At 45.8% G+C, this 22,423-nt stretch overlaps 2 protein-coding genes across 3 annotated transcripts in view; one reads left to right on the top strand and one right to left on the bottom strand.

The window, feature by feature from the left end:
* The window catches only part of VSNL1 (visinin like 1), an 82,481-nt gene extending 64,656 nt beyond the window's left edge, over positions 1 to 17,825 (top strand). Inside the window, exons 3-4 of the mRNA XM_039887807.1 lie at positions 14,955 to 15,170; positions 16,571 to 17,825. Of these exons, the coding sequence (XP_039743741.1) occupies positions 14,955 to 15,170; positions 16,571 to 16,768 (414 nt within the window). The 3' untranslated portion in view covers positions 16,769 to 17,825. The remainder of the gene's footprint in view (positions 1 to 14,954; positions 15,171 to 16,570) is intronic.
* A 2,213-nt stretch (positions 17,826 to 20,038) lies between these two features.
* The window catches only part of SMC6 (structural maintenance of chromosomes 6), a 59,894-nt gene continuing 57,509 nt past the window's right edge, over positions 20,039 to 22,423 (bottom strand). Inside the window, exons 26-27 of one of the 2 annotated variants that reach the window (XM_039887797.1) lie at positions 21,396 to 21,493; positions 20,039 to 20,547 (exon numbers count right to left, since the gene is read on the bottom strand). In XM_039887797.1, coding sequence (XP_039743731.1) covers positions 20,433 to 20,547; positions 21,396 to 21,493 — 213 coding nt within the window. In that variant the 3' untranslated portion in view covers positions 20,039 to 20,432. The remainder of the gene's footprint in view (positions 20,548 to 21,395; positions 21,494 to 22,423) is intronic. The other variant, XM_039887798.1, reaches the window with a different exon arrangement.

Below are 22,423 nucleotides of genomic sequence, written 5' to 3'. Positions count from 1 at the left end.
TCCGAGGGCGAGGGCAGGAAGAATGAGTGTCTAGTGCTGAGAGGCTCAGAGCCCTCCCAGCTAACACACACGCTGCCCTGACCACGCAGACACTTGCGCTGTGGCGCGTCCATGTTCCTCAAGTTCACTGATAGCGATAACCTGTGTTTCTAGAATTTGGGTCATTAAAACAGTCTTTTGCGTTCTACACACTGTCCCGAGCTGCACGGTTCCACAGCCACGGGCCACGAGCACTTAGGATGTGGCCGGTGGGAACTGAGATGTGCCGTCAGTGTGACGTTTACACCGATTTCAAAGACCTGGTCTAAAAAAAAAGGTAAAATATTTCATTAATAAGTTTAATATTGATTCCATGTTAGATGATATGTGATGTGTTTTGAATACAGTGCGCTAGATAAAATGAGAGTTATTAAAATAAATTGCACTTGTTTTTTCTTACCTTTTTTGAAATACAGTTATTAGAAAATTTTGACTATGTGGCTCTCATTTGGGGCTCCCAGTGTCTTTCTGTCGGACGGGGCCCCTTTCCGGGGAGGTCAGAATCTGCCTCGCATGGGGACCGTGCTTCCGCGGTCCTAAAGCGTCTGCCTTTCTTACGGTAGAACCACCGAAAGCGAAACCTGGAATGAGGAGCTGTAAGCCATTTTGTTTAATCTCCCCATTTACAGGCAGAGAAACTGAGGCATTGGGAGGAGAAATGATTCCGGTGCTCTAGGCATCACCTGTAGACCCTGACCGCGGACCCCATGCCCTCGCCCCTACCCGGGGCTGGATGGCTGTTCTTTTTTGTCACCCCCTTTAGAAATCTTTCAGTATGAGGATGATTTTGTTTTGTTTTTTTTCATTTTTATTTTTCCATTAGAGTTGACGTTCAGTATTATTTTATATTAGTTTCAGGTGTACAGCATAGTGATTAGACATTGATATAATTTACGAAGTGATCCCCTGCATTAGTCTAGCACCCACCTGGCAGTAGGCATAGTTATTACGATATTACTGACTGTATTGCCTATGCTGTCCTTCACATCCCCATGGCTATCTTATAAGTACCAATTTGTACTTCTGCGCCTCCTGCCCAGCGTGGCCTCCCCACCCCTCCCCCCCTCCTCTCCACTCTGGGGAAGGCCTGGAGGGAGCTCAGCTTCTTTATTCCTGAGCCGGTGGAGGGAGCCCCTGGGAGCCTGTCCCAAGGCTGCCCTCTGCTTTCTCTGCAGAGCGATACATGTGGACACGTGAAAGGACAGCCTCCCAGCCAGGAGTCATGACTGCTACCTCATCTAGTGTATGAACCACCAGCCCCCTCTGTCCTCCTGCCCCTCGCTCCCCACCCCCAGGCAGCATCACCCCAGGCAGGCTCGGCAGACCCACTGGCCATCTCCCCAGCTGGCCCTGCTTGGTATCTGTTTCTACGCCACCTCGTGCAGGCTGCGCCCTAATACCCTGCAAACGCGCTGTGCCTCCTTACCTCCTGCCCCGCTTGCTCCAGCGGGCCTCCCCTAGCTCTGCAGTCCTGCCTGGCTTCCTCCTTCCAATCTCAGATGCCTGGGTCTGTATTGCTGCTTCCTGAGCTGTGGTCCATGGACCAGCATCTTCCGCATCCTGAGTGGGTGGGTTAGAGACCCCGCGGCCCCATCCCAAACCTGCTGAATCAGAATGTGCATTTTAACAAGACCCCCAGGAGCTTGTCTGGGACAGAAGCTGAGTTGAGTGGGGCTCCCACAGTGACAGCAGGACAGCGTTGCCCCTATGATGTCTGGCCCAGCGCCAAGCTCATGGTGGACTCTCAGCTTCGGAAGAATGTCCTTTGTTGTCCTTACGGTCGATGTAGCTCCTTCACAGATGGTGTCCCACGTAACCACCCACCACTCTGGTCCGTACGAAGCAGTTAAGTCGAGAACCCTCTGCTCTGGCCAAAGCCCACGGCCGCTAAGCAATCGCTGAGCACCTTGGCCCAGCAGGAGCATCTGGAGAACCACTGACCTCACCGGCCGGCTTCTTTGCCGCCTCTGTCTGACTAGATGGTCTCCTGTTCGTGTGTGGTGCAGGTTAGAGGCAGAATTGGGATTTAGCCTTTTCTGGTGTCCTGGTTCCTGGATCAGAGGTGTGTAGCTTGGTGGGTAGCCGGTAGACCCAAACGAGTTCAGACTCTGCTACTGACGAGGTATGTGATCCTGGACAAATGGCCTGTGTGACGGGGCCGGCAGCGGCGCCGAGGTCAGAGGGTTGTGATGGGCGAGAGGAGGGCTCCTCCCCAGGGAATGTGTGGATGGTTCCGTCTGAGGTTCTGCAGGGAGAGTGAGAAACGCTGGGGTCTGATTCCTGGGCCGGGGCCCTTTCGTGTGGGTTTTATGGTCTTGCTCTTTGTGCTCCTGAGTTCTGACCACGGGCAGGGCCTAGACTCTAGGTTGCAATTCCCTTCTGGATCAGGCCTCTGGAGCCCAGCAAGTTCCAGCACCTAGGGAGCTGGGCGTTTTCTGCACGTATCTGCGTCAGAGGTCTGGTCTGGTCTTTCCGTTCTTCCCAACCTTTCCATCCGACCGCTGAGAGCGGGTTGGCGGAGGGGAGGAAGATGTACCATCTCTGCTGCCCTGGAGGGGCGAGGGGGGCCCCAAATTTGACTAAATTTTGACGCCGGTTGACCTGGGTTCTATATGGGCTTGAAGATAATACAAGGAAGATTTAGATACACTAGGATGCACCTTACGTATCCTGCAAGGTGGGACCAGCTCGCCCATCCCTGGCTGCCTTGCATTGCTAATTAACTTTGGGGGCGCCTCTGTGTCTGCCCCCCTAACCAGACTGAAATCCTGGGCCAAGCTTATGCTTTTCTGCATGTCTCTCAGCACCTAGACCAACATCTGGCACATAGTGGGTATACATTGTAGCTAATTATTGATTGCTTGATATATTTTTTCCATAAAAAAATTAAATAAAATCATTTCCTTTATTTTATTTTATTTTATTTTATTTTATTTTATTTTATTTTATTTTATTTTATTTTATTTTATTTTATTTTTTAGCGTTCTACCGTTTTTATATTCCTGGCACATATAGAATACAGCCTTGCCGAAGCACAAAATAATAACAATAATAATAGTCTTTTATTTGCCGAGTACCTACTACGAGCCAAGCACTATGCGGGAGTCATTACATGCACCATGTTCACCCTCACAGCACTGTCACCAGGTCCATCCAGCAGAGGGAGCCCACTGCCCCTACGGACACACTCTTCTCCGCTAGAAGAACTGGTACCCAATCCCGGGCTTCCTGACTCAATTCCTATGTCCTCCCCAAAGATGCCCAGCCTGGCAGCCAATTGTTGCCCTGCCCATTTTTTTTTAATATATAAACAAAATAAGTCTTTGAAAAAAATTAAAAACCATTTTTCCAAAGTCTCACATGAATAAACTGCAGAGCTGGTGTTTGGTCCCGGGCGCATCTGACCACAGCGGTCACCGCTCACTGTGGGTCATACCACCCTTACTTCTCGACGTGACCTATTATTTCCTTTGTTCCGTGGTCTGCAGCCAGACCTTTCCCTATACCGCTGGAGACAAAGATGGGACGATGTGGGCCTGGAATAATTTGGGTAGAAGTTGTTGATGTGTCAATAGTGTGGACAGTCACAAATTTGGGAGGGACGTTTTAGAGTTGGTGGGAAGAGTCCTTTCCAGGCAATGGAGGGCCCGTCGGCTGGGGCCATGGCGCTGAATATGTTCATTTCTTACAAATGTGCTGGACCTCTGCAGACAGAACTCCCCTAGCTCAGGATGTGTCCCTGCTGTCACCGCCGCCAGCTGTGTGGTCCGGCACTCCCTCGCCAGGGCTGGCAGACCCGGTGACCAGTGGCATGGCAGGGGATTCTAACTGGAATGCAGCCAGGCTGCACGTTCTCATTGTTGTCTCTGTGATGCTGTGAAATGAGCCGGTTGTAGGGGTGAAAAGGGAATCAGTCTTGAATAGACCCCTTTATTCTAGGAGAAGTGGGGAGATGAAATAACTAGTTTTGGAACTAGTTGCAAATCTGCCGTTCTACCCTCTTCAGTTGAAATAACCGAAGAGAATACCGGGTGAGAAATCCTTTTCCAGGTTCCCTCGAGGCCACGAGCCTTCTACCAAGCAACTTCAAGATCCTCACCCCTTCCCCAGGTTCAAAAATGAGTTCCTTTTTAAACTGATAAAACAATCCTGTTTTTTATTCTAGCAGATTGGCTTTAAACAGAACCTTATGACAGTTTCCAGAGTGTAGTTTACTATTGGTGACCTCTTTCTTAGTAATAAGTGCTAACAGTGGATTGATTTCTGTTGGTGGCTCAAGATTAGTCAGCAAGAAAAGTATGGGAGGGAGCCACCTGTCCCATATCAAGACGCCATTGATTTGATTTGTAATGTGAATTGGGTATTGGACAGAAGTAGAGAGAGTTCATTTGATTTTAAAGTCTGAGTAACCAAGGAGTATCCTTCGGGGTCTGTGTCAGATCCAACAGAGACAGAGACAGAGACAGAGACAGAGACAGAGACAGAGATAGAGATGGAGATATTACATAGAGATAGAGGTGTAGTCACCCTTCAAAATGTATTCTCGTAATTAAGACATACCAGCACCAGGGGCTGAAGGTGATTTGGTTAAGGATGTATCCAAAATCAGGAAAGTACCATCCATTTGGCACATTCGTCATTCTTTCTTTCTTTCTTTCTTTCTTTCTTTCTTTCTTTCTTTCTTTCTTTCTTTCTTTCTTTCCTTCCTTTCCTTCCTTCCTTCCTTCCTTCCTTCCTTCCTTCCTTCCTTCCTTCCCTTCCTTCCTTCCTTCCTTCCTTCCTTCCTTCCTTCCTTCCTTCCTTCCATCCTTCTCTCTCGCTCTTTCTTTCTTTTTTGAGATTTTACTTCCAGATCAGAAAAACAAATGAAGCATACCAACCAAAAGGAAATTTGGTGTCACACCCAGACCCCCTGTCACTAAACCCAGCATCCTTTCCTCTGCAACAGGTTGCTTCCTTTATCCATTCTAAGCATCTATAAAGCACCTACAGTTTACCAGATCCTAATCTAAGAGCAGTGAGGATATAATAAAGAGCAAAGCATAATATTTCCTACTTGTCCTTAAAGTAGAGGTGATTTGGGCTCTTCTCGCAGTGAGAACTCTAAAGGGAGGGTGCATAGCCCACCTTGGCCTCTCATTAGCCTTGGGCGGCTCCCACTCTCTTTCAAGGACACTGCCCTCCTGCAGCCCTGCAGGGGAAGGGACCAAGTATCAGACCTGAAAAATAATGAGGAGTCTTGATTTCTATTGCCCTATGTAGTTTTCTACAAAAATGAAACAGAACTTCTCTGGGAGTTCAGGACCTTTGGGGGGCAATGTAACTGGGGTCAGTATGCATAGAGGGACCTAGTCTAGGACATAGGTGAAAATTGCTTCCCCTGTCCCAAGAAGCAAAATCCCCTTCTCTAGAAATTTAGTTTAGGACTGATTTTCTTCTCAGATAGATATAGTTATGTGAGAACCACGAAGTAATAGAGGTTGCCTCGTAATAAAGCCTGGAGTCCTGAGGAAGTCATGACTGTAGAAAACGGACATTGTCACCCAGAGGAAGTGAAGGGCCAGCTCTGAGAAGTGAGCTCAGGATCTGGGTGCCCCCCGTGGGGTGGAGGAGGGTTGCGTGTCTTTAGGCTCCTCCCAGAGAACGCACAGGTGGAAGGCAGCTCCGCGTCTCCCTCCGATCTGTTAGGTCTGCTCGAGGGCAGGCGCCAGGTCTAGCGTGTTACTCTTATTCTCCGTTGCCTCTCCTCACCCTCCTTCCTGCCCACACAGAGCTCAGCACAGAGCCTGGCACCCACTAGGCTTCTGTGAGTAGCTGTTGAATGAACACTCCGGCAGGAAACAGTTGTCGGACTCACCGTTTCTAATTAAGGAGAGATGTCTCTCCTTTCTTCCCGGCCACGTGACCAGGTGCACGTACTGCTCAGGGGATGACTCATACCCTCATGAATCACCAGCTGAAGCAGTGATGGGAATGACAAGTTTTCAGGCCAAACGCTGAGACTTCCTCAGCATAGTGAGTTAAGACAGCTGTCAGAACACATCCCGGCCCTTCCAGCGGTCATCGGTGGACAGACCGCGGTCTCCTAGGACTTGAAGAAGACCTGCACTGCTGAGTCACTCGTTAATGGATAATTAATAATTGAGCACCTTCTTCGTGCCTGGCCCTGTACTAGGCACCAGGGAATACGATGGAGGACAAACATTTAGCTTAAAGTCCACTAAGGGAGAAAGGCATTCATCAAAGAATGTCATGAATATATCTTCGCAGTTATGATGAATGTTGCCAAGGGCAGGTCTAGGTTATGTGCATGTTTGTAATGGGGTCTGACCTAGGCTCAGAGAAGTCTTTCTGAGAAAACGAAGACTCAGTCAAGGTCGGAGGAACGAATAGGAGTTAGCTGGATTGGGGCAGAGAAGGCTCATCGCAGACAAAGGGAACCACACGACTGTGGGAGCACAGCGAGGTCTGGGGTGGTGGAGGAAGCTGGGGAACAGGAAGGAGACTGGACGCGGAGGCAGGCCAGGCCTGGAAGGGCCCGCAGGCCTGGGGACGGCTTCGTTCCTTCCGACAATGGGTATGGGAAGTGGACATGGTGCAAAATTGGTGTGAAAAGTTCCCTCTGGAGTTGTGGGAAGAACAGGCCACCAGAGGCCCGAGAGCGGGCGCAGGGGCAGCAGTTAGGAGGCAAAGAGCGTGTATCATCAGTGGGGGCGCTGGAGCCGTCCAGTAAGCTGGGGTTCTATTCCTGGCGAGACCTCGTGGGCATGAAGAGCTAGAGCCAAAACCCAATACCAGTTAATCCTCAAGGCACCAGCTTGGCCAGCAGCCCAGGGCGCGTGCGCCAAGACCGCACCACTCCCCGCCTGGTCGCCCAGGTGCCGTCTGCAAGCAGCGGGGTACGGGATGTGTCCTGGTGGCCTTGAGTCGGGAGGGGAAAGGGGGGATGCCTGGGACACCCGGGGGCCCAGCTCCTCGCAGCCTCCGAGGTCTTCCACGTCTGTCACCTCCAGTAAGTCTCACAGCAGTTCCACATAGTAGGTATTAATTATTTTTGCCCCATTTTGTGGATGAGGAAACTAAGGCTCAAGTGAGATAAGTGACTTAGCCAGCCTCACAGGGCGAGACGGGACTGGACTCATGTGCCGCCTCTGCCCCTCGTTAGCCTCAGGTGGGCCCCGCTTTCCTTCAAGGACACCAAACTCCTGCAGCCCTGGGGGAAAGGACCAAGCATGAGTCCCTTGCTGGGCCACGGCCAAGGTCCAGGAGGCTGACTGAAATCCTTGGGCTTGGTCTTGGTCGGCACTTCGCCCCCTCCCTCCACAGCCCCCATCCGCCTGCCCTGGGTGCAGCCTGCCTGGGCCTCAAAAACTCCTTCGGGTTCTTCCTGCTCCTGGGGGAAGAGGGGATGAGCACAGACCTGTGTGAGGGCAAGTACATTTGCCCTTTGTCTCTAGAGGGTGTGCCCGGCTCCCCACGGGCCTGCTGTGGCCCTGCCTGGCCTGCTGGTGACGATGGAGACAGGAAGTGGTCACAGGGCAAGGCAGGAGGAGCGCTGTGTCTGGGAGAAGAAGCAGAGGGCTGGGCAGAGAGAGGAAGAGACTTCTGGACCCTCCTGTGGGGGAGATGGATCGCAGCTCAGCATTGATCTTGCCCGGTACAGGACAGAGGCAGGTTCCACAGACAGAGCTGAGTTTGATGGTGGTCCACCCCAGCCCCTAGTGGTACCACCCTGTGCCAGTCACTCGCCCCAGAAAAATGGCCCTCAAGTCCTCACCTTGTTAAAGCAACAGCTGAGGCAGCCCGTGGTCCTGCTGAGGACCTGGCTCCCTGATGGGCACTCTCGAAACAGTGCCGGCTGCCCTCTCGCGGGGCCTGAAGAGGTGGGCACGCAGCCGGGTCATCCACAGGCGGATAGAAGCCTCCGATTAATTCTAGCAGAGGCGAGGGCAGATGACCTCCGAGACACAGTCGCCGTATTTCAGGAGTACAATAAAGAAGCCTCTGCCCTCGAGGAAGGGATTATGTTCGTGGGTTCATAAATCAGACCATAGAGGCTTCTGACATTCGAGAACAAAGGAAACAGAATGGAGCCACAGAGGGGTCTGAGAACACGCTTCTGCTCTCCAATCCCATCATGGGCTCTATGTCAGGCAGATGAATGGGCAGAAATCTATTCAGAGGTCTGAGGGCTGCCCAGCATCAGCCAGGAGCTGGGCCATGGGCAGATCCCTGGAGAGAGACCGTCCTTCTTGGTGGCCTTGCTGTCACCCTTCTGACACAGCACATCAGCTGTCACAGTGGGCAAAGGTCAGACTTCTGCAAACCTCTCTCCATCCGAAAGTCAAGCCAGGGAACTTCTAAAGCAGGGGTCCCCAACCCCTGGGCTGCAGAATGGGACCTATCTGTGGCCTGTTAGGAACCGGGCTGCACAGCAGAAGGTGGGCAGCTGGTGAGTAAGAAAAACTTCATCTGTTTGCAGCTGCTCCCCAGAGCTAGCATCACCGCCTCAGCTCCACCTCAGATCATCAGGCATTAGATTCTCATAGAAGCCCCAGTCCCTGCTGCCAAAAAGTTTGGGGACCACTGCTCTACAAGACCTGCATCCTCTATCCCAATGAAGCAGGCACCAGGAACACTGAGAGAGGGGAGATTCTGAAGGAGCATATGGCAATGTTTTCTCTGAAGTTAGCACTGTTTCTGGAAGGATGAGATATACAGGCAGCAAGATCACGCAGAGGAAAGATTGCATGAGGGGATGAGCAGTGTTTTGAGGTCATTTCTTAATGCAGCCCCCAAACAGCCTTCTGTGCTGCCCCGGGTGGGGCCGGGGGTGCAGAGGCAATAATGATACAGCACACATTCAGCACCAGGTGTCAGAGGTCATTCCCCACCCCTTAGAGGAAACAAGTGTTTTAATATTCACAACCGAAAAGAAAAAAAATACAGTGTTTGGCCTACTGTCTGTAAGGAAGTGTCTTCTAAGGGAGTTGGTTGATTCGTGCAAAGTCTCCTATTGTCTGCCTGGAGAGATGAAGACCTCAAGCATTTCCTGGGCTTCTCTGCTGCATGTTTGTTGGTGCAGAGTGAGGGCGTGGATCGTAGTCAGGAGAAGCCCAGACTTGTGTAAGCCCAGGAAGTTTCAGACTCCGAGACCATTCCGAGGCTATGACGAATGGTACATTAGGGTGTACCGTTAGGGTGTAACGTACCTGCACATTAGGGTGGTGGGAGTGGACCGTACACTAATTTTTTTTTTAAGTTTTATACTTATGTCATCTCTATTCCTCTTGTTTGTGGCTCTGTACCCTTGTAATACATCATAGTGTAATTTATACTTATTTATGGAGATGATTAATACCTACTTCCCCAACTATCCTTAATCCTTTATATCTTTTTCTATTTCACTCAGCAGTTAAAATAGTGCTTGACACATAGTTGGTTGATGCTCAGTATATGTTTGTTGCATTAACGAGTCATAAAAAATACCCCTCAGCAGCATTTTAGTGGTTTCCTTTCAGTACACACACGAGGCCAGAAGGTGGCGATAAATACCTACGGCTGAGGATTTCAAGCATTAGAGGCGATGGAAGCTAAGAATTACATAATGCAACAAATTTGTCTGTTTCATCAAATGCAGGTTTAAGTTTATTTCCTCAGCTAATACTGGACTAAGAGAAACAGGAAGATTTGGCAGAAATCATCAGACCTATCCGCATTCAGCTCCTGCCTCTGTCACAGACAGGAACCTTTGCAAATGCCTTGACCTTTATAGCTTGTTTCCTTGTCCACAAGGCGGATTTACAGTGGTGGGTTATGTTATAAAGACTAAATGAAGTAACACACATTAGAAGTTTTAGAACCGAGCCCGCTCCAGTGCTGTATGATAGTCATGAAAGCTTTCCAACAGATGATGGGGAGATGAAAACCTCTCTCCCTAACTTTCTACCTTCTTCTGTTACGTATGTTCTTGTTCTCAGCGGGGCGGGAACAGGTCTCACCGCCCCTCTGCCTGGCCCTGCCGCCGACTGACACGGTGGGAAGAGGATTAAGTTTGCTGGGCCTTTCCGAGTCCGCGATTCCTTGTCCATGAAATGGAGCTGAGGGTAACCGCTTGACAGGAATGCTGTCGAGCTAATGACATAGCACAGACCAAGCTAGTCAATACAGAAGCCACTAGCCACATGTGGTTATCTAAATTGATGTGAAAGTTAAATAATATTAAAAATGTCAGTTCTTCATTCACACCTGTAACATTTCAAGAGTTACATCCCCCACTGTCCTCAGTCCTCTATGCACTTTTTTTTTTTCCTGTTTTAATCTCAGCATCTAACACAGAGGTCGACACAGATGGCCGGTGGCTACTATTTTGAACGGTGTGGTTTATAGAATATTTCCATCATCACAAGAAGTTGTATTAGACAGAGATGGATAGAATATGATACATGTTCAATAAGTGGTAGCCGTTTTCAGCAGCAGTAACTGCTCACCTGGTTGTCTTGAAGTTGGCATCGCCAAAAGTTCTTTCATTCGATAAGATGGTAATTAGCACCTTCCATCTGCTGGAGCTGTGCTGTGTGTTGTAGATACGATGGTGGGCAAACAGGCTTTGCAGCCTGGAAATTTAAGTTCAATAATAGATATTAAATAAATAATCCCCTAAATAAATAAGAATGACAGATCGTGCTAAACCTCTGTCCTATCAACCTGCTTCTCTGTTACCGAGTAAAAAAGTTTACAAGAGCCAAACCATCCCCTTGGGGTGTCTTGAAGATTCCGGGAGACACCGAATGTGTACGGTTACTGGGAAAAAACATCGAGTCAAAAAAAAAATTAGTTCACTCATTCATTCACTAATTCCTGAGCATCTACTATGTAGCGATTCGGGACAAAATAGCATGGCAGTCAAGGTGCTGTGCCCCCATGGAATTTCATTTCTTACGGCGGAAGAAAGGCAATGAACGAATAATTAAAATGTTGCACGGTGGTCAGCTTTTGAGGGAAGACAGGGAATTCTGACAGTGGGAGAGCTGACGTTTCAATGAGTAGTGTTTCGATATCTTTCAGTACCGTTCAGCCGTAGTGAAAACTCTTCTCTTCCGTCCGGGAACGTGGAGGAATGCCCTTCGTTCATGCATTTTGTCATCTCACAGATGAGAGTGAGCTGCCGGAAGAAGCGACACAGTGACACATGCAAAGATGTGTGAGACCACAGACCCTCGCCAGCCATTTATGGAGCTTCTCCTTGGGGGGCCCTGAGTGAAGAACTGGGTGGATAGGGGTATGCAGAAATGAGCGAAGGGCCACACAGGCCGGGAGGGACAGGAACAAGAGTAGAACTTATTACAGTCCAAGGCGGAGGGTTTGGCAAGATTCATCTAGAAATAAGTGAAGCCCAAACCAAGCAGAGGGAGAGATTCGGTCCCGTCATGAAGGTTTCACGGAGGTGGAGCCTTTGAGCTGGACAGAAAGAAAAGGTGAGATTTTTTTCTGTGGATAAGATGAGATGGGGTTGAGAAAAGAGAGGCGTGTGAAATATAAAAGCAGGGGGCACGTTGGGGGACCCCTAGGAACATGAGAGACGTGTGTGGAGGTTGGGGCGATGACGAGCGGGGTCGGAAGTTCAGAATTCCACCTATGTAAACGGGAGCCTCTGGGGGGCTGAGCCTGAGGGCCAGCGAAGGAGTTTGTGAAGAGAAATGACACAGATTGAGCCACATTGAAGGACACCATACCGTAGGCTCTGGGTGTTGGACCGGAGCTGACCAGAGTCAAGATGGAAGACTGTGGCCACACTGCTGCAAGCCAATGGGGCTCCGGCCGACGCAGAAGAGTCTGTCATGCGCTAAATGACAGACTCCAGAAGGTAGTCCACGAGCACGGCGGGATGTGGAGAGAAGCAGAGGAAGTCTTGACCCGCCAGGCCTTCCTGAAGGGGAATCGCTGAGTGGGGAGGAGGAGACAGTCTGTGCAAACTCTGGCCCACGCTCCTCGGTGACGCTAGGAAATTCAGGATACACTTGACTTAAAAATTTTGACCCAAAGTAGAAAAACTAAGTGTGTCTGTATGCAAGTTGGAATAAAAGAGACTGGAAATTTATTGCAGACTAGCTGTATTAGATCATGTAATACAGTTTCTAAATTTTTTTCATAACTAAATTTATCTCCTTTCAAACAAGTTATGTTAGTGTCCCCCCAAAATTCATATGTTGAAAACTACTGCCCAAGGTAGGGCCTTTTTGGGGTGCTTAGGTCATGAAGATGGAACCCACAGAATAGATGAGTGCCCTTATAAAAGAGACTCCCCCCAATTTCCTTGTGCCTCCCATCTGTTGAGGACAAAGTGAGAAATTAGCCATCTACAACCTAGAAAAGGGCCGTCACCAGAACCTGACTGCGGTGACACCTGATCTGGGGCTTCCCAGCCTCCAGAACTGAGAAATAAATTTCTGTTGTTTATAAGCCACCTAGTCTGTGATAGTTTGTATTAACAGCCTGAGCTACTAAGACATAAGTGAAATATATGTAATTATATATATAGTGTGTGTGTATATATATATATATATATACATATATATATAATTTTTCAACTTCAAAGTTTTTTTATCTATTGTGTTAAAAATTTATAGATTATTAATGCCACCAAAAATTATTTCCATATCACCATTTAATACAGGTATTGGAAGCAAAATACACTGAATTTAAAAAGTAAACACATTTCGAGCAACAATATGCAAAAAATACTTTTACTTCTCAGGCACTATATTTCTCCAAGAGAAGTGACTATGAGTTCAAGATCCTGATTTTTTCCTAAAGAGACGGAAGGCAGTGTGGCTTCATTATTCTACGATGATTCAGCCAGAGTTGAATTATCTCATCAAAAGAAGGAGCATTCCCATGATTGGAAAAACGCGGAGCACTCAGAACGTGATAGGATGAATTTTCTAAAGAAAACAGCCCCTCCAGATGTTCGAGGGCTCTTGAGCACACACTCAGTTCTTCCACAGTGAGCGTGTTGGCTATAAACATCAGTAAATAGACCTTCTGCAAAGTGCATGTAACTTCTACAGCTCAAAATTTACCATCGATTTTTTTTCTCAAGGATTTCCAGACCTATATTAATTTTTAATATACTGAATTAAGGTGCCCAGCTATTTTTAGATAAAGCTGTCAGCTATCCCTTAAAAGTATGCTGTGAGAAACAAGAGAGGCAAAGCATGACACTGCCAGAAACCTTCACGGGTGGAGAAAACTAATGGCCAGCAGTGCATTTGGAAAAGGCTGGAGGCAAAACAGCCCTAGGAAGACGGTATTGGCCAAGGGGCTCCCTCTGCTCTGCTCTTAGGCTGTTTCACAGGGACCAGCTCTGCCCAAGACCCCTGACCGGATGAAAATATCGGCAAGCAGCACCTACCTAGCAGGAGATGAAGATTACTCATGCGCAAGGCATGAAAGATATTGCGATAAATATAATAAGAGATACTTATTTGGTCTCGGTCTGGGTCCCTGATCCAAAAGCGTCTAAGATTCTTGGAAACTTTGGCGTGATAACAGTATATTTTATATGTTAATGAGATGACTGGTGGCTGGGAGCCCCTAGTTAGTTTCAGGATGAGGCTGGTCTGGACTTGGGTATTGCTGAACTTGAAGCCCACACTGGCTCCTTCCCATCCCCCACCCCACGATGCTTGTCCCTCCCCTGGGCCTCCTGTGTGGGAGCCTTACATGCAAATGCGTATTTTATTTCTGGAGGGAAATTTTCTACCCTCCGCTGTGCTTCTAGGTGTAAAAGGCGGAGGCAGCAGGGCCTTTCCTGTCTGCAGCGCTCAGCAGGTCCCAGGTCAGAATGTACAGCCCCCAGTGGGCATGAAGCCAGCCACCTGGATGGGTGCTGCCAGCCTGTCCCACTAGCAAGTGACAAATCCTGCGAAGGAACAGGGATACAGTGACATCCTCAGGAATCTGCTTTGAATTTTGTATTTGCTAGATGTATTCATCCAGAAACATATACCTTATCTGCTTTAAAATAGCACATGGTTTGTTTGGGTTTTTTTTTTTGAGGGGGGCATTGAGGTGTATTTGCTTGTTTTCTACTCTCCACCTGGAGAATGTCCTGTAGCTTTGTTGGGATGGAGGGTCAGGTATCAGAACTCTCTGGTGCTGGTGACCGGCCTAGACTCATGGTGTGTGTGTGTGGGGGTGGGGTGGCGGCGGGGAAGGGGGCGAGGCCACCCTCATTCTTCACGGCCTCCCTTCTCCAGGGTCTGGGCTTCTCCTGTGTCCATTCCCTGTCTCTCACGGCACCTTTGCCAACTACCGGCTTTGAGGAAAAAAACCTCTTTATATCTCTCCTAAATAAGCCTAGTCATGTTCTATTTTTAATGGGTTTTAAATGTCTGTTCTACAAAAGAAAAGTCTCCTTAAAATGATGTCGGGACACTTGAGCCTCACCCAGAGATGACAGGGGGCTGGGGACAGGGAGCCGGTGGCAGGGGAAACCAGTTCTGGGCAGTCTCACTCTGGCACCACTCTGTTTGGGGAGAGAAGCCTGCTCCCTGCCCTAGTCCTTGTCCTCGTAGGATAGTGACCAGAGAAGCCACAAATGAGGGTTGCTAGCTACCCACCAACCCGAAAGCCACGTGTCACCAGCCTCACCCACAGAAAATAGCGAGGTGCCCGTGAGTGAGGATGTGCTGAGCGACAGCCTCCCTGTGCCTGCTCTTGGCCTTGAGCACTGTGTCAAACCACTGTCCAGACGGGCGAGCTTGTCGCCTCTCATCCGACGGTGGCCTGGGAGGCCACCCAGTGCTGCCAGCAAGAGGGGAGCTGTGGCCTTTCGGCCTGTCCTGGCTGAGACCTCAGCCTCGACCCTCCCCTCCTGACACCTGAATGTGTGCGTGTGCTCCGCCTTGCAGTTCTTCCCCTACGGCGACGCCTCCAAGTTCGCCCAGCACGCCTTCCGCACCTTCGACAAGAACGGCGACGGCACCATCGACTTCCGAGAGTTCATCTGCGCCCTGTCCATCACCTCCAGGGGCAGCTTCGAGCAGAAGCTGAACTGGGCCTTCAACATGTATGACCTGGACGGTGACGGCAAGATCACCCGGGTGGAGATGCTGGAGATCATCGAGGTGAGTGGCGGGCTCTCTCGGGGGCTCCCTTGGGTGTGGCCAGGACCTTGGCTGAGGGACACAGAAGGCAGGCTCGCAGGCCTGTGTCTCAGCTTCCTTGGGCATAGCCCTAGGGCGGCTTCTTTTCTTCCCTGCCAGGAGCCCTTCTGGTGGCAAACCAAGCCTCGAGTTCTCCCGTCTGTGGTCCCTGCTCCAGTACTGTTCTGGGAAGTCACAGATCCAAGCTCCTAGGCCCTGACTGTCAAGTGACAGTCAGCATTTAATGTCACTTCTGCGTTGCGAGACCTCCCACAAACATATACCTCCTGGGACTCAGTTTCTCTGGTTCTTGGCTTAGCTCCGCTCTGCCAGGTGTCGCCCCTTCCAGCAACCCACCGACCTCTGTGGGCACAGATGCTGTGTGGATGCTCTAACTGGCATTTTAAAACCTTTACTGAATTATAATTTATAGACTATAAATCCACCCATTTTAACTGTGCAATTTAATGATTTTTAGTAAACTTAATAGAGTATGCAACCATCACCATAATCCAATTTGAAAACATTTTCATTCCCCCATGCCCACCCTGACTCAGGAAGCTCCTGACCTACCTTGTCTCTATGGGTTCGTCTTGCTGGACATGTCATATAAATGGAATTGAACAACATAAGTACATGACCTTCGTCTGGCTTCTTCTTTGATCTGTGTTGTAGGATTTATTTCATTCCTTTTTGCTAAAAACAGTACTTAGTTGTATAACTGTGTCATATTTTGTTAATCTGTTTACCAGCTGATGAGCACCTGTGTTTAGACTTTTTGGCTATTGACAACGTTGCCATGATTGTCCATCTCCGAGTCTTTATGTAGATGGGCGTTTATTTTTTTTAAGGCACTTTCCTAAGCAAAAACAATATTCCTACCTAAGAGATTTCCACACTGAGAACTAATTGTGTGCAAGGAATTTCTTACCCTTTAACTATGAACAAAGTTCCTATTCCACACCTCTGCTTATACCAACTTCCGCAGATGTTTTACTGGTCCACCCTGCTGTCTTAACAGATTGTAAATTCCTCGTCAGTTGGGACCACGTTTAACCTTTTCTTAAGTCTCCAAGGGCTAGCACTTGTTGACTATCATCTTCACCTCGGAGGGTTTAAAACTGAACCCACTGTTTTCCTCTCCAGCCCTGCTTCTAACCTATGATTCTTGATCTCACCATGGAGCTACTTTCTACCTATTTCCTCCAGCCAGAAACCTGGGGATCGTCCAAAATTCTTCTCTATGCAAATGATCATCACAAGACATACACATATCTGATTATTGTTACTCTCTTATTGAAAACCATTTAAGTACTTCGAAGTAAGCTTCAATTCTTTATCTTATCATAGGGGAACTTTATGATGTTTCTTGTTTTCCCAAGGCCATCTACAAAATGGTGGGCACTGTGATCATGATGAAGATGAACGAGGATGGCCTCACGCCCGAGCAGCGAGTAGACAAGATTTTCAGCAAGATGGATAAGAACAAAGATGACCAGATCACGCTGGATGAATTCAAGGAGGCTGCCAAGAGCGACCCTTCCATTGTATTACTTCTGCAGTGTGACATTCAGAAGTGAGCTGAGCTCAAGGCTATGGACTGCACAAGTCTCAATGCTCCATTCAGTCTGCAGCTACACACACACACACACACACACACACACACACACACACACACACACACACATACACACAAATATTGCTTGGACTACCTATAAATGGACTTGCTTCTTGTGTTTGAAACACTTGTGTGCATGAGAATGTCATTTGCTAATGAATTTTAAAAAGCTTATATTATAAAACAAAAAAACCACCTGCCACAATGTGATATGTGTAATATCATTTCATAAAAACCCTCCTTCTCTAAAGCCTGGCCAGAAACGTGCTGCAAAAAGTTATATGATTTTCTGTTCATGTTTTGCTAATGCTTGTGTCTCCTTGATTACATACTATTAGTAGCACTGAGACCTCCCCACGGTAATGTAACTTAATTATAAGGCGTATCACCATTCTCCTGTAAAATAGTACTGGACAGACACAGGGTGGGGTCTTGGACTCCTTCGTGTGGTCCACACACAAGAGCTTGTATTATCAGTGAATATAAATGTACTACATTTGCATGCCTTTTAGGTTTGCCTTAATTCTTACCTCATTTGCATCCTATCAATCTGGAAAGAGCTGTTTTGGAATTAATGCAGTGTAAAACTTAAAAATCCTGCTAAATGACTCATTAAGTATATCTATCTATATATACATATACACAAAGATATTTATTGACAGTAAAAAAAAAAATGGAAATGTACTGATTTCTGCTTGAATTTTCAAAGGCTTTCAAGAGGTGGCAATAGATGTCCCAAATAAATTTATAATATTTGATGTTTTCCCTCAATACTTATTTCATAATTTTAAATTTGAAACAGATGTTCATAATCACCAAGGGCCAGCTAGCAACAACTTACCACATCGACCCTTAAACACACAACTTTGGAATTCGAAGAATGAATGACAAGGAAAGGGGAAAAAAGCAACTTGCCAACTCTTCATCCGGAGGGACAACCCGCACAGCATGTAAAGTTTACATACAACTTTTCATTCTCAAAAAATGCTCATTATATGAAAATAAATTTTATCTCGGTGTGACTGTGGTACTAACAATGCTTTATGTTCTACACACCTGCATGGAAGATGGACACGATGAGCAGGATGAGAAGCCACAGGAAAGGGGACATCTGTCTTGCCAAATCGGAAGTACACTAGGTGTTATCTCTAATGATGGAATAAAACTCTGACTCTTTTAACCTTGAGGAAGGCAGGCAGATTCCATTGAGACCTCTAAAGGCAGGTTTGCATTTTTAGATTGTGCCTAGAGAAGTTGTTTCTTTCTACAGTGCCGTCCCACAGAACTTTCTGTGACAATGGAAACATGTCTATCTGCACTAGCTACATGTGGCTGTTGAGCACTTCAAGTATGGCTAGTGTGACTGAGGAACTGAATTTTTTTCATTCTAACTGTTTTAATTTGCCACATGTAGCCAGTATAGACAATATCAGACAGTGCAGTGCTATATTATTTATTTTTTATTGAGCTCTTTTTCTCTAAATACTCTGTCTGCTTTTGGGATCATTAAATAAGCCTAGAGAACAGAGCCTAATGATCCAATTCACCCATCCGACAAGAAACTGTGAGCTAGGAAACCACCACAAACACCCAGGACACTGATGGTGCCTCAAACACCGGCACAACCAAGTTTCTGGCCCAGAGACAACAGTTTCAAGTGCTGATACAATGTCCTGGGTCCCTTAGGCCCTGTGCTTTAAGTACAGCTCGGGTCAGACTGGGTGAGCATTATTCAAGTCAGTCATAGCTGCGCTGACGATAAACTAGGGGTCAAGGAGTCATATGTATGATGTAGTTAAGTCACTCAACACATATAAACTTAATGCTGTATTTTAAGAAATTACACATATTCCAAAAGAACAATTCCCTTTTTCTTGTTTTATTCTAATTACTGTTAATATTAATTAGAACATTAATTAAATATATTTTCACTTATGATAGTTAAAACCAAAACTTTGTGAGGCCAAAACAATGAATAGTCTTTGACTCAATAAGGGACACTAAGATACCTGAGAATTCTATTTTTCATTCGGTATTAAGAATCATAACATTCGAAAGCCATCACGAAAATCCAGACAATGAAATTATTTAACTCATACAAGTTTATGCATTTGGTATATTCTACTTCACTTTTTATTTGAAAGGCATGTTTGTTAAAATAGTTTGGATAGAAAATAATTATAAATGTAAATTAGAAATCAGTCTTTTTATGATTGGTAGGGGATGTTTAAAACAGCAAAGATTTCCTGTTTCTGTAAATTCTTAGATTAGAAAAGCACAAGTTCTTGAACTCATTTGCTAACTGATCTCAATTTAAGACTAAACTCCCTTACTCCACCAAAATAACAAAATCCAGTTTTTCTCAGTAACTATAGAAGTGCCGTTGCTTTTAAAATACTGCCTTTTCTCCCTAAAATATTTCCTTTTCAGCCTCCTAAGTACTTACTGCTACTAATACGGGGAATGCTGCTTGTTGGACATCCCTGTCTTTTTGAAAAGTTTAGCATTAATCTTAGTAGCAAACTTTTTTAAAAAGTTCATGGGTATCATTTCTTACATTGTACTATATTTTATCATTCTAAGAAGCACATCTTTTAACAACGCTATAATTAGGATGTATCTTATAACTGATGCCAGCTCACCATCAAAAGGTTGGCCTTTGGCTCTTGGCTACCTTCTCCAAGGGGAGCCACCTGACCCCCATTTCCCCAGACCTCTCCTCAGCCTCGTCTACACAGTCCTTTTGGCCTGTGTTCTCTTGTGGCTGAGCCAGAGCTTGCACACCCCTGAATTGAAAACTGGGGTTTTATACCAGGCAAACACGCTGCAGGCCAGAATGCAGCACTGTGCTGTCAGCCAGTTCCCACATGGGTTAGACATTTAGTTGCGTGAAGGACAGCGACAGGACTGAGGGAAAGGCCACGTGTTGGAAGTTGGCAGTGCTCTACTGCTCCACAAAAGTGTCTTATAAAGAGACAGCATGTTAAATCTGATGAAATATGGTAGGCAAATTAAAAGTACAGCCCAAATCTATCATCGTATCGCTAGGGTTAAAAGTGACCTGTGCAGGCATTTCGACCAAAGTTTTTATAGTTCTGTGTAAGTCTCTCATAATTAATAGCAAAAACCAGACAAAAAATCCACTATAAACTGGTCCCCATCCACAGACTGCCTGTGGACCCCACCCCCTGCAGTGAGAATGTAATATTCTGGAAAAGCAAAACTAAATATAACCAGATACTCAAACTTTTATTTTAATTCTTATAAAATACTATAGAAATGAACCCAAATGAAACAGATATGTACATGTACATATGTACAAAATTTTACTTCTGAAAAAGAATCTATAAAAGTAGATGGTTAAAAATAAAACAAAGAAACAAACTTAAAAAGATTTAAAACCAATGCTATGAAACTGACTTTCTCAAAGTAAAGTAATAGTAATTTTAAATTGCTGGTTGTAGTTGGTTTTTAAACTTATTTACATATTTTATTGTGGTCAGTTATATAAAGGAATCTCTTTTATTTTAGAATATCTTTAGTTTCATTTTATTTCGTCAAATAGCCCTGAATTTTTTCCCTTCACAAATCGTTCATCATGAGGACGTGGCATATTAAGTTACACATCAACTTCGATTTTCTTCTTCCTCTTGAGTCACAGGTCGAAAAGGCAATGTCATTTGTCCTCTTTCAGGATCGGACATTCGAAGAATTCTAATCAGTTTACTTGATGGAAGTGAGCTAGAGGAAGTAAAATAAATTATTCAAATTTCTAAGAAAATTTTTTCACATTACAAAAAAAAAATTTTACTGCTACCTCATGAAAATATAAATCTAAATGGCTGTTATCCGCTAATAGGGAGATATGTCTAACATCTGAAGTTCCAGGAGAAATATAATTTGTAATAAGGAAATAATTTGTTTTCTTTTTTTTTTTTTTTTTTTAAGAAATTAACATCCTGCTAAATGCCATGGGTTTTCAGTTTGGAGGGATATGAACGTGAAGATTTACATATAACCTATTTCTAACTCTCTTTCTTCCTGTCTAGCCAAGAGTTACCTGAATATTTCTAATCACAAATTTAACCCCCATATGATCAAAGTGACCACTTTAGAGAGAGTAGACTCTCAGTGACACCGTGCCTGGCACCTTATGGGTGGATACCCAGTCAGTGCCGTCTGACAGCAGGGTAGAGCTCTACAGAAAACCTGGTCCTTTTACCTGACCAGGAAAAGAGTCAAGACTAGGAAAATCCTAATTGTTTCTTTAGTCTAAACAGAATCACTACAGATATTTCACATTCGTTGGTCATGATAACGAAAGAGCAGATTAAAAATAGAACAGTAATAAACCAATAATCACATTCAAATCAACTTGCTTCTGTTATGGGAGGGAGATGACACAAACGAAATTTTAAATATCCGAAAAAACAGATCTTAAATCTCTGGAACGAGTATAGGGGCTAATCCTTGTTCTTTCTTTGGGCCATTTATGCATTTGCACTTTAAAAATGAAGATTATAAAAGACTTCTTTTTCCCTGTTTATACACTTGACATATACATTCGCAGAAGAGTTTTCAAAAGTCACCTCATGCTTTGAGGAGTAAGCAAGATGAACTGCCTGAAGCGCTGGGAATCCGCCATCTTCAGTATCATGTCCATCGCGATTCTCCGGTTAACCATGTCCTGAAGAACAAAGGCGGAAGTGAGGGGCACTGCTGTGTCCTCGCGATCCTGCAAAAACGCTGCTCTGCTGGCTATTACGAAGCCCTGGGCTTTCACCCAGGGGCCACCCATCACCTGCCCTCTGATGCAGAGCATCGGGAAAGATAATACCCGAAACTATTAGGGGAAAATACTGAATACAAACACCTCCCAGGTAAATTCTACAGTCAAAGTATTTATAAGTATAGCTCCCTCCCACAAATATATTTTAAATAATGAAAAAGTATTCAAAAGACACAATTAAATGTTATATAATGAATCTAATTTGTACAGTAATAGCCATTCAGAACAATATCAACAGTAACTAGCCACAAACTCATTAAGTCTCAAATTTTCCCTGAATGATCAAGGTGTTTTAAACGCTCTGTGCCTGCCTGCTTCGCCTTCAACAATTTGTACGTGAACCACTTTGAATTTACAGACCAATCTCTCAGTGAATCTTTAAAATGTTAAACAGCACATCAGTGTGTAGAAAAAGAACATTAACTTATAACAGCTTTTGAAATTAAATGAATAACTAAATGAGTTAAAATGAAAAAAAAATCCAAATATCTCAACTCCCTTGAAAACCGAAAGCTGAAAACACAAATAAACGCATATATTTTTAAAGGTCTGTTGGAAGCCACGTGTGACAGCAGAGCCCAGTGGTGGCAGGACAGGAGCTTGGGAGGCAGACAGGGCACCCGCGCCCTGGCTGTATTGCTCAGTGGCTCCTATGATATAAATTCTTCCATCAGGCATATGTGTAAAGTAATCTAACATAAAGTAAAAAATAACTAGCGCTTGCACAAATGAAATACTGTCCTTTCAAAACACTGCCCTGGGGAGGCCTATCCTTTAATAACAAAGCTCACAACGCACCAAAAAATATTCACTCGTTTCCTTTGGATT

The sequence above is a fragment of the Pteropus medius genome, unplaced genomic scaffold, assembly GCF_902729225.1.
Source record: "Pteropus medius unplaced genomic scaffold, Ma_sr-lr_union100, whole genome shotgun sequence".
Classification (NCBI taxonomy): Eukaryota; Metazoa; Chordata; class Mammalia; order Chiroptera; family Pteropodidae; genus Pteropus; species Pteropus medius.
This window is presented reverse-complemented; position numbering and strand designations above follow the sequence as displayed.